At 37.0% G+C, this 12280-nt stretch overlaps 2 protein-coding genes across 2 annotated transcripts; both read left to right on the forward strand.

Moving 5' to 3' along the window:
- Positions 1-3648: 3648 nt before the first annotated feature.
- On the forward strand, positions 3649-4653 carry LOC120164124 (myosin-binding protein 2-like). Its single transcript, XM_039173878.1, has one exon. It carries the CDS (start codon positions 3649-3651, stop codon positions 4651-4653), a length of 1005 nt encoding a protein of 334 aa, XP_039029809.1.
- Positions 4654-9386: 4733 nt separating this feature from the next.
- Positions 9387-11713, forward strand: LOC120164137 (PLASMODESMATA CALLOSE-BINDING PROTEIN 3-like). Its single transcript, XM_039173887.1, has 3 exons — positions 9387-9726; positions 9825-9858; positions 11387-11713. The coding sequence occupies exons 1-3, from the start codon at positions 9408-9410 to the stop codon at positions 11637-11639; spliced, it is 606 nt and encodes a 201-aa protein (XP_039029818.1). The 5' UTR covers positions 9387-9407; the 3' UTR covers positions 11640-11713.
- Positions 11714-12280: the final 567 nt, after the last annotated feature.

Raw genomic sequence — 12280 nt, forward strand, 5'->3', positions numbered from 1 at the left:
TCAATGGGCAATTGTGCAATAGTCACAACGAAACTCGTCACATCGAAGTGACAAGTTCGCCCGAGTTAATTTTTTTAAAAATAAATTAATTAAAGAAAATAATAATTTTTATGAAAATAACATTGTTTACAAACTAATAAAATTTATTTATATATTCTAAGTTCTTAATGATGTCGAGAAGTGGTTGAATGATAATGGCGCGAGGCTCGTCAAGTATGTCGGGGTCGTCTGCCTTGATCATTGTCGTCATCTTCATCATCCTTGCTGAGGAGGTGTACTTAACACACTCTGAGATCCACCTTCGAAATACGGTGATGAGCTTATGGTATTTGACGTCATCATTGTTGTTACTGAATCGACTTGGCAGCTATATTGATGACCATATACGATATGATCCCATTTACTCTCTCCTGCATGTTCTGTCGAAGATGTTTGAGTGTGTTGTATTGCATCCCATGAGCCTCCAACCCAAATCGGCTAAGTCTTGGTTGAAGTATAATATGCAGGATATAAACCGAAACTAGCCTGAGATGCATAATAGTAATATTTAGTTGTATATGCAGAAGAAGAAGACATCGATGATTTCTTCTTTGACTTGGGGAATCTGGCCTGATGTTATTCTCATTCTTCCCTCTGTTGTGGTGTCGTGAGATATGGTTTCTCATTTGCTTCGTAATTTCGAAGATAAGGAGAATAGTCGAAATTTAGACCCAACGGTGTAATCTCGTAACATGGGAGAGTGATAAGTGACGTTGATTTCATAGCTCGATATAGTAAGTGTGCTTCACCGGCTAATTTTCAGAATGTTTCCCATGCGTATCAATTCTATGGGTCGCGTCCATCTCAATGATTTACATAGAAATTGGCTGATGTGACGCATATTGTCCTAGTATTCTATCACCAGCGTGCCACTTAACAATCGCAAAATGTAATAATGGTATCGCGACACACCATAAATCGGACCCCTCAAAAAATTACGGACCGGTAGATCTCGTCGTCAGCATATGAAAACCAAGAAAACTGAAAATATTAAATATCAAAGTTAATATAAATAAAGTTTATTTTTAAAAAAATAATAATAAAAGAACAAAAGTATACCGTATATCTATCGACGATGTGATCATCATCTGTATATCTTTTGTAATGGCACCCAATAACTTCGTCTTGGTTATTTTATGGCGCCAACTAAAATATTTAAAAATAGAAAAAGATTAAAAACAGATAAAAAGTAATTCAAATTTAAAAACAAAGTTAAAAAATTACCTTACAGCGAGAGGAAACTCGACTGAGGTTGTTGTAATCAGCGTAAAAAATTGGAACCGATACCAAGCCCACGATTGTAGGAATATTAGACAGATTGCTACATCAGTTTTTTGACCCCGCTCAACAATTGCAGCCTTGCAAAGCTGCCGGTATAAAAAGGCTAAAATCGCCGAGCCCCAACTGGTATTGTGACACTCAACGAAGTCATTTAATATTCGAAGATACTGAGTGTATGCCAAATTATCAGATTTATCCGATAATAATACCCCTTCGATCAGTTGGAGAAGATATGTTTGGGACGCAAAAATAACATTTTCCTCGGTAGAGTCGTTGGTCACTTGGAATTCAGACTCCAACCACGTCATTCGTACCCGATAGATATCGATGAACTCGGATGGTGACACCTTTCCCAAAACTTTGTAGACTAACCTCTGGGGTCGTAATTGTTTCGCCTCACCATGGAAACTCCGAGTTGGTAAGTGACGTATTCCAAAGTAATCGTCGCTTCACCCCACGAGAAATGGAAAATGTGCGTCTCAGGCCTTCGATCAGATCCTCAATCAATGCCAGATACACCTTGAAGCCACGTACAAATATGATTGGAAAAAGGCCGAATTGTTGAAGATATATCAACATCTGCATATGGGAATCTCTCACAGTCATCCTGCGCTAAGAATACTCCGTTCTTCTTCCGTCGGAGTTCGATCGATGAACCAGTAATTCGAATCGATTCGAATATATTCGATCATAAATACTACTCTGTTTGATTCAATCATCCAAATTGTTGAGTGGTCAAAATCAAAAATAGAAATTTTCACATAAGAAGCCATCTTTCTCTCCTATTCTTCCTCCAACCTTCACTGACATAAAAAGAATCAAACTCCGTCGATTTCTTCTTCCAGATTGTAACCTCTTTCAATGGCATGCAATGAGATGAATTCATGGACATTCACTGGCCTTGTGGGCGCTTTCCTCGACCTATCCATAGCTTATCTATTTCTCTGTGGATCAACCCTGGTTTATTTGGCTTCGAAATTTCTGGGTTTATTTGGACTCTCCTTGCCTGCTAACGGACTGTTTGGTTACCTGGAAAAGAAAAAATGTATCCAAGCCATGTTGGTTCATGATCCGTCTCTTAAAATCTCATCTGTTCAATATTCCGTAATGAAAAAAGCATCCCTTTTATGATGATGATGATGATGATGAGAAGAAGATGATTATTGGAAGAATGGCTACAAAGGAAGCTTTGGGTCGATTCAAAAGTGGAGGGGGAGGCATCGGCGATGGAAGAGAAATGCCGGCGCCGGTCATCGGGGAAATGGTTTATCTTCTGCTACTTTCAGTAAGCTCGGCAACGATGTTGACGAAGACGGCATGACTTTGGTTAATTCCGAAGGTGATCATCATTTTCATACGGTTATTGATATTTAAAACGACGTTGTTTTAGGCACTTAAGTTTAGGAGTATATCGATTTTGTCATAAATTTCTAAACGGTTCTATTTGTGGTATTGCACCTTTTTATTCGTCGTCAATAATCAATTATTATTTTTCTAGGAAATCCGCTCAAAATCAACATAAATTTATATTTAAAATTGATTTTGAATGTGTTTCGTGAAAACCAGTTCTAAGAGAAGAAAAAATAGTAAAATACAACTGTTTTGACATCAATCTTGCCACAAAAATGAAATGACCGTTGACGAGTGGTGATTGGCGGTTCGCAATAACTGAAAAGATGCAGTGCGAAACTGAAACTATTTGAAAGTTTAGTGACAATATCGATATACCCCTGAAGTTCAGTGTCTAAATCTTTATTCATAAAAAAATCGTCTCTAAAACGACGTTATTTTATCCACGTCGTCACTGTGACGAAAAGATCTGCCCACATCATCGTATCGTTAAAATTTAATAGTTCAGCGATATAATCGAAGTTAAAACCAAAGTTCAGTATTATAATTAGAGAAATTGAAAGTTAAGTGATATAAACGATAAACTTCTTAAAGTTCAGTGGTATCTAGTGTAATTTATCCCTCTTTTTATCACATTGGAACTTTATTTTACTAATGCTAATGCCACATCTAATGTGTTCATAATTGTGTGATTTTAGATGGAAGGGGAACTGCAAAAGAGATAGAATGGTCTAAGCAAGGTTTCGAGGCTTTACAAATGGAATACGACTCTTTCGCCGAGAATAAATCGATGGACGGAAACGAATTAGCGATGGCGATAAAACGATCGGCGTCATCGAACCGGGATTTCAATGGCAGTGACAAAACACGCTTAGAGTGTTAGGACAAGCTCTTGATGAGGAGCATGCTACCTGTGCTTCTCTTTACATCGAGCTCGAGAAAGAACGAAGTGCTGCCGCCTCTGCTGCGGACGAGGCTATGGCGATGATACTGCGCCTGCAAGAGGAGAAGGCGGCGATCGAGATGGAAGCTAAGCAATACCGAAGGACGATCGAGGCAAAATCTGCATACGATGCTGAAGAAATGAACATTCTCAAAGAGATCATAATAAGAAGAGAAAGGGAAAAGTATTTCTTGGAGAAGGAAGTTGAAGCTTGCGTGCAAATGTTATACGGGAACGAGCAATTGGAGGCCGATACGTATGACATCGCGGTCATGAACGAACGAGGGACGTCGAGCGAGGAGCAGGGTCCGCTTCCGATTCAGCAGTTCAGTCTACAGATTACCGAGTTAAATGAAACTGCTGGCAATGAAGCATATATGTTTCGAAGTGATGATGAGAATCTTAACCGTCAAGAAAGACATGTTGATGAGAAAAGGATTAATGCTACAGAAGAAGAAGAGGAGGAGCGATGCGGTGAATCCAATCCGGACCAACGCTTGACACCGAAAACAACTGAGCCAAATATAGTTTTCCCCTACAACAATGAAACTATGGAGAAGGGTGGAGAAGGTTTACATGGCTCGGGTTCTGGTTTCAATTGTCGTGTTCTCGATGTTCATGTCGTTAGTGGTGCATCGAACCTGGATAACAAAGAAGGTGAAAAAAGAATCGATAAGGAGCCTAAAACAAGCGATAATCAAACCATTATCGAACCTTGCAGGACAAGAAACAGTTTAGACAGATCTGAAGGGTTACCACCGCTTGGTCCTTCACAACCCAAATCTTTGCATAGAAAATCCAGGTCGGCATTCGATTACGAAAGGTCGAAAATCGACAACGAAGTCGGGTGGCTCAGAGAAAGGCTGAAGATAGTACAGCTGGGAAGAGAGAAGCTTAACTTACCTGCAGGGCACAGGGAAAAGGAACAAGTAGAGTTGCAGATATTGGAAGATATTGTGAGTCAGCTTCGCGAAGATACGGCAATTAACGGAACCGGGGAAGGCTCTGCGACAAGCATATTTGCCCCCTCTATCATCTAAGGTAATCTATTACTCTCCTGCATGATCAAACGAATTAATGTATCGCATTTAAAGACGTTTTACGCTCGTATACGTAAAGATGCTTGATCCTAGGAAAACTTGATTGCTAATAGAGCTGAATGATTTCAGGTAATATCAAAGAAAAGACATAAGCAAAGTGCTTCTTCAGGAGGGTTGAGAAGCATTTAAAAGGCCAAATGGGACATGCTGAGAAAGGAGACATGCTCAATAATCTGGTTTACTGGTTCGATTTCTGACCAGCTGATTCGAAGGTTTCGATTTAAATGTTCCACCGATCGCAATAGTAAGCTGTCTGCAATGTTTTTTTACTTGTTAGGCAAGATTTTGATGACTTTGTAACCCTGCAGGTTCCAGACAGAAATGAGCTTATGTTGACGACATAATGTAATTCCTGATTGGCATATAAATTCTACATAATAATTGTTCTTTACAGTGATCTTTAAGCATCATTATGCAATGACTCGAGTATTATTTGAATTCCGTGTTCGGGTTGAACGGTAATTACCGAGACCGGTGAGTGGACACAGGCAGGGGAGAGGGTGAAGGCGTAGCGTTGTAGAATCATGGAGAGAACAATCTTCGTTTCCGTGGTTGCGAACGTCATACTGACACAAGATCAAGGTCCGAATCCAAAAGGCAAAATGCAGCCCCGTTGTTTTCGGTAGCTTTCGCGATATCTTCTGCAAATCTCTCCGGTTTAAAAAGATGAACATCGTCTCCCCATAGTTGAGGGTCACGGTGAACCGCATTATTTAGAGCCAGAAGATCGATATTAGCAGGCAAGACCAGCTTTCCCAACTGAACTTCTCTTCCAACTTTTCTCATCAGGCCAGTCGCCGGACCGTACAATCTCTCCTGTTTTTCTCGTCCGAATCAAGATACACATTTACGAGTAATCCCAGAAAATCGTTTCCGAATCCATCGGCTTCTCCATTCACAACTCTGTCTTCTCTTTTCCTAACAATCGCCATCACAATATCTTGTATTTCTTCTGCTAGTTTTTCAGACTGCATCAAATCAGCAGGTTTCCATAACTTGCTGCACAAGCAAACCAATGTCACACAAAATTAGCATTCAGAAACTAGCTAAATCAAGGGAGAACACAGATTACAGGGAACATAATTGATGAAATGGATTCTGGTCTTGAAAATATTTCGAGTCATGATTATCGACAACTCGTCCAACATGGCGAAAATCTTCTCCCCTTCCAAGTAACTGCTACCGAAAGCTGTTCTCGAGATCACTTCCGAAGTCAATAATCGGAATTCTCGAAACACCTCGATCTCTTTACCTTCTTGGCACTCCCACTTTTCTAGCATTGTTTCAACGCTAGCAATTACTGCTGGAATCATGTTCTGCACAAACAATCCTCTAATATGTAAAAGGTTTAGCCAGAATTCCAGAAGTAGTATGATTCCCGAATAGAGATGGTCATTTCACCCGGACTCCACGGATCCGACTCTACTTGACCCGGTCGGATCAATCGTTCAGTTTAAAAATTTTTAAAGGTGTTCGGGTTTAGATTTAGGGTTAAAAACTCAACCTAACCCAACAATTGGAGCAGATACGCTAAAATTATGTAATATCGGAAGATAATGAATGTGCATCAAATTACCATATTTAACCAGTAACAATATCCCTCCAAACAATTCGAGTAGATACGCTCGGGCTACAAAAATCACCTCTTCCTCGATAGAGTTGTCTGTCACATTAAATTCGGACTCCAAACAAGTAATTCGTATATGATACCCGTCTAAAACATCTGATGGTGGCACCTTTCCCAAAACTTCGTGAACAATCCTAAATCGATCAAAATTGTTGTGCCTTACTACCACCATACCATTAACCGGAACGCCGAGTTGGTAACTGACATCTTCCAACGTAATTGTCGCTTCACCACTTGAAAAATGAAAAATATGTGTCTCCGGCCTCCAACGTTTGATGAGTGGCGTAATCAATGCCGTGTTCATCTTAAAACCATGCAAAAACGTCGTTGGATACATCCCAGATTGTTGCAAATATATAATAATCCATTCAGGCAAATCTCAAAGATTCATTCCTCTTTAATGAACGCTCCGTTCTTCATTCAGACCGAGCTCGAGCAAATAAATATGGACATCATTGAGGCGTAACATTTCATCGCTGGTAGACATTTTTCAAAAATTTTGAATAATTTTTGAACTTTTTAGACAAAACACAATAAAAAAAACTAAACCCAAAACTCATATTTATAACCCCAAACCCAATGGCAATAAACAATTATTCTTTTAAAAAATCCACGAACTTATCATCTCGAAGTGACGAGTTCTATAACGACCGTTGCAATCTGCCTGTTGTGCAATGGCTAGAAACATCTACTTTTTTAAAATTTAAAGCAAACTCATCACCTCGACGTGATGAGTTTGACAATTTTTTATTTTTAAAAACTTTAAATTATTTAATAAAGGTAAAAATAAAATATTAATTTCTAACGAGACTCATCACTTGGAGGTTATTCGTTTTGGCCTATTGGACCAATTAATTTTTCCACCTTCGGTATTTGGGGAAAAAACCTACCTTTTAAGACTAATGGATCATTTTGATTTACATTAGCATTTTAACCGATAAGTTTCAAGTTGGGGGTTTTATTTTTTATTCGATATTTGTAATAAATAATTTTTAAAAAAATTAACAATTAATAAAAAATAATTCGTTTAAGAATCAGTTTTGTTTCTATAATAGATTTAATTTATCATTTTCATTCATATGATATTTTTGTATTGATTTAACCCTCAAAATTATTTAATTGCATTATCTTTTACCTTAAATCCTAACTTAAAATCCTAAATTTAAACCCTAAACTCTAACCCAAACCCCTAACTTTAGACTCTAAACAATTGTGAAAATTTAAACATTAATGCAATTGAAATAACTTCGAGATCTGAATTGATTCTAAAATACCATAAGGATGAAAATGATTTATTAACCCAAATTATTTTCTAAAAAAAACTATTTGCAATGAATCAAACGAATTCTTATTAACAACATATTCTCCAATTGGGATGGATCGATATAAGTTTAGTGGGTAATGGGCGAGTGTGGATGTAAAAAGTCGTACTTATCATGGGTAGTGGGTATGTGATGGATTTAAGACCTTACTCGCACCGCATCCACCCGCTCGCATCTGCTTGCGCCACATCTGCTTGCCCACTAATTGCCCATCATATAAATTTTGGACTATTTTGAATTTAAGTAAAATTTTAGAGAATATTCTATAAATCTTAAGATTTTATAAGACATGACTTGTAATTTAACCAGATTTAGGGTATAGACTCAATTAATCCTTAATTTATTGTATTATACTTCTTAACGGATGTGTTTGTTTTATATTTTTTTTTGTTTAAGTAATACGTGTGGTTGCTTCCAGGCTGATATGGAATGGTACAAGCGAGTACGAGATGAGTGTTTGATATCCAGTTAGGTAGTAGATGTGGGGTGGATTTGAGAAACCCATGTGACGAGTGTGAATTTAAAAAAATTTACCCGTCGTGATAATGGGTAAATGATGATTTAAAAATATTATGCGAGTATAGAACGAAGGAAGGGATATTCGCATTCACCTCACATGTTTGACATCCCATGTTTGACATCCCTATAGGAAATATGTAGGGCGAACACACGTTGGGTTTAAGTTGAAAAAGTGTCCACCATAAATTTTAAATTTCATTTGATTAGTTATTTATTTTATTGATAATATTAATCCTAAATTTTTTTATATACATTTTATATAAAAATATTATATACACTTTCACTTGATTAGTTATCCATTTTATTAATAATATTAACCTTAATTTTTTTTATATACATTGATATAAAAATATTATGTTATTAATGTATGTATAGTCACAATAAAAATATTTCTAAATTAACTTAAGGATGACAATTTAACTCGGAACTAACAAGTTTCGACCAGATCTGATAGAGTTTGATTTCTCTAAAAATATTCGGGTTCGGATCAAATTTTTTAAGGGGTGAGATTGGTCGGGTCGAGCTCATGTGGGGGGTGAAAAAATTAATCTGACCTGACCCGTGGATAATAATGTAATTTCTTTAAAAAAATATTATTATTTTAATTAAATCATTATTTTATATCATGTCATATCGGATTTATACTCTAAATATTCGAGTCAGATCGGAGCGGAGTGAAAGATATATATTTTCTGAGTCAGATCGGATCAGATGAAAAATATAATTTTTAGGTTAGGTCATATTCAAGTTGAGAATTCATATTTTTAGGTCAAATTAGACTGCATAAACTCGACCCTAAACCGAACCACTACCATTCCTACGCTAGCCAAAGAATGTCAAATAAGAAGTGTTTTTTCACTTGAAGATCCACTGCACTGGAGAATCAAATTCAACAGAATCCAAGAGATCCAATTATAATGTACCATTCAGGCAAAAGGTTCACATGCGGCGTTTAGTATACGGTTAAAATAAATGTTACCAATTTTATTATTATTTTAAATAATAAAATCGATAAAAAATAACTGAAAATATTATTATTTTTACGATTATAATTACCAATATAAATAAATGAGATAGAGAAAATCCGACCAAAACATGTATAAAAACAAAAGAAAAGGCTGCAAGCCAAAAAGAAAACAAAGAACTCCTCCTCATTCCCTCTCTTTATCAATACATTCTCTTTTTCTTTCATCTTCTCTCTTGCTTTACCAATTTAACTCTCTTCCATGGAAGTACCGATCTCAAAACCAGCATTGTTCTTCTTCTTCCTCTCGTTGCTGGTAAACACCTCGTCGGTTGCTCGAGGGCAGAGCTGGTGCGTGGCTCGTAGCGATGCGAGCAACCAGGCCATGCAAACCGCACTCGACTACGCGTGCGGCTCCGGTGCCGACTGCAACCCGATACAGTCCGATGGGCTTTGTTTTCTTCCGAATACAATCCAGGCTCATGCTTCTTATGCTTTCAATAGCTATTATCAACGTCGAGCTAGGGCTCCTGGTTCCTGTGACTTTGCCGGCACTGGAACTGTTGCTAAAACTGACCCCAGTTTGTTCTTTGGATACACTTCAAGTTTACTTTTTTTTGTTCATTTTTTAATGGGGTTTCTCTCTCTTTTTTTCTGATTTTGTTGTGTTTTTTTGTAGGTTATGGATCTTGTATGTACCCATCTTCTCAAAGGTATGTGTTTCTTTTTCTCTTGAATTATGAAAAGAAATGGACACTGGTGTATTTCCTTTTTCTTTTTCCTTTTGGTTGCTGGGTGGCTTTAGAAGGATTTTGCTGCGATTTCTTGAGTTTCACGCATTCTTTTGATTACAGCCACTAGTAGTACTGGTAAATAGTAATATAAACAAAGTTGAATCAACTCTTCATAAGCAATATTGCCTAGGGTTTCAAATAACAGTCCGCTACCGCGATTTCGCGGTAGCTCTGCCTTTTGCTACACCCGTAATAGCGTCTAATGGCGTCCGCTATGGCCGCAATCGCGGTAAAAACGAAATGACTTAAAACGCGACCGCGATTTGAAACCCTGATATTACCTTTGATTTTTTGATGGAATAAATAAATTATGACGATTATAGGCATTCATCTTTTTAATTTAGATGAAAAATGACAATAAGTGAAGATCGATAGTTGACTGATAAGAAACATGAAAAAAAAAGAATGATTGTGAGGTGTTTCAATATGAGTCTTAGTCTAATCCGAGAAATATTATAATAATTTTAGTATAAATGTCAATTATAGACTAGATGAATATAATCAACTGACAATAAGATCACATGAACCTCTCAAAAGTCTTATCGATAGGTCGCAACTTCCTAAGGTTAAATCCTCGAATATTTCTTCAAGAGATGTTATCCTCGTATCATCCGGAGTTCTCGAGGAATGCTGAGTGTTTAAGGTTCTTTCTTCGAAGATGTCTTTTTAAGATCTTACTTATGAAGAGGTTCCTTCGAAGGTTTTGACATGCAAAGCGTTAATGATATGTGGAGGATGTTTAATGGAGATATAACAAGGGTCAATTATGTATTTAGTGTCTAAATCATCAGTTTTGGTCCATTTTAGTATCTAAACTTTTAATTTTATTCAAAATCATACTTAATGTTTAGTTTTTATTTCGTTTTAGTGACTCGCCCTTAAAAACTTAATAGGTGATTTGCACGTGTACCTTTTTTATGGGTAAATAGCATTATTCATCACTCAACTATCTTCATTCCTATTTTGGTCATTGAAGTTTATTTTTTAATTTAACTACTTAACTTTCAAATAACTCCTAATTTAATCACTCAAACTTTCAAAAAATATTTTTGATTATATATTAATAAAATAATAAAAAATATCATCTCACAAACTATTAATAAAATTAGAGTGATTAAAATATGAGCAATTTGAAGTTGAACAGTTAAATTGAAATGTTTTTAAACTTTAGTACTAAAATAGGAGTGAGAATATAGTTTAGTGATGAATGGTGTAATTTACTCATAAAAATTGATTATTTAGGTACCAAAACAGACCAAAACTGAGTTTAGGTACTAAACACGTAATTTACCGATAAAACAATTACAGTCACAAGTACTTGAGTTACCCGTGGGTGCATTGGGTCAATGTAGTGCATATTGCTTAACATGTTGCTCTATAATTACCTGTTGTTCTTGTTTCTGCCATTTTTTATGATTTTAACAGCTTGGGTTCATGAAATTTCCAGGTCGGCCGGAGGGATCGCTATACAGGGGTCGGGGTCACGGAACAACCCGAATGTACCAACGACGACCACAACAAGTGCCCCAATCACTAGCGGAGGTGGCGGTATCGGGATAAATAACCCTGGACTGACCCCTCCATTTCCCACAACAGATGAATCTAAAGCCTCATTAGATGGCACAGTCACCATAAGCTCAATGTTCATCATGTTCTTACTTGTTCTATCATTTATTTTACACCCAGTATGGAACTTTTAAACCATGATGGGAAGAGGCGTTTTTGTTAGATGTTGTTGCCTTCTCTCTTAGCTATTTTATCGAACGGAACAGATGATTTCGGAAAGATTATTCGAATAAAATCATCCAATTTTATCCATAAGAACCTAAATGAAATATCTGCAGCATAATCAGGCTGCATGTCCCAACAGAGTTTACCTGGTGCTGGACCTGATGTGAAGTTAAAAGCACGAAATCCACCCGTAAATTTATCCGGAGTCTTCTACGGTAGCTCGTCGGAATGTGTCATCACCGATTGTAATACGAATAGGTCAAGTAAGGATCCGAGTTGAAATCATACACCGGGTACGGTTTTCTTGTAGGCATGAACCTGGTCGTTATTGCCAAATGAACACACAAACCATCAGTTCTCCAAGTGCATATGCCCATTGAAGACTATGTCAACTCCATATTTGTACAATAATTCTTCCATTGCAATCCCCATGCATTCTGCTTCTCCATAATAGAACATCGACGACGATCCGCTCTTTTCCGATGGAAATGCAAATCGAGCACTATAAGCTATCATCATCAAGGGAACGTTAGACACCAGAGGTCACTAACCAGTCGATAAAAGCAAAGTTCAAACGATCAATATAATTTTTTGGTACCAAATTGAAAAT

Source organism: Hibiscus syriacus, unplaced genomic scaffold (genome assembly GCF_006381635.1).
Source record: "Hibiscus syriacus cultivar Baekdansim isolate YM2019G1 unplaced genomic scaffold, ASM638163v2 tig00111505_pilon, whole genome shotgun sequence".
NCBI classification, from domain to species: Eukaryota; Viridiplantae; Streptophyta; class Magnoliopsida; order Malvales; family Malvaceae; genus Hibiscus; species Hibiscus syriacus.

Excerpts from the sequence above, each read along its gene's own strand:
- LOC120164137 (XM_039173887.1), top strand. The coding sequence starts at position 9,408 with ATGGAAGTACCGATCTCAAAACCAGCATTGTTCTTCTTCTTCCTCTCG. Across the intron at positions 9,727-9,824 it reads TGTTGCTAAAACTGACCCCA|GTTATGGATCTTGTATGTAC; the intron begins GTTTGTTCTTTG and ends GTTTTTTTGTAG. Across the intron at positions 9,859-11,386 it reads ATGTACCCATCTTCTCAAAG|GTCGGCCGGAGGGATCGCTA; the intron begins GTATGTGTTTCT and ends TGAAATTTCCAG.
- LOC120164124 (XM_039173878.1), top strand. The coding sequence starts at position 3,649 with ATGGCGATGATACTGCGCCTGCAAGAGGAGAAGGCGGCGATCGAGATG.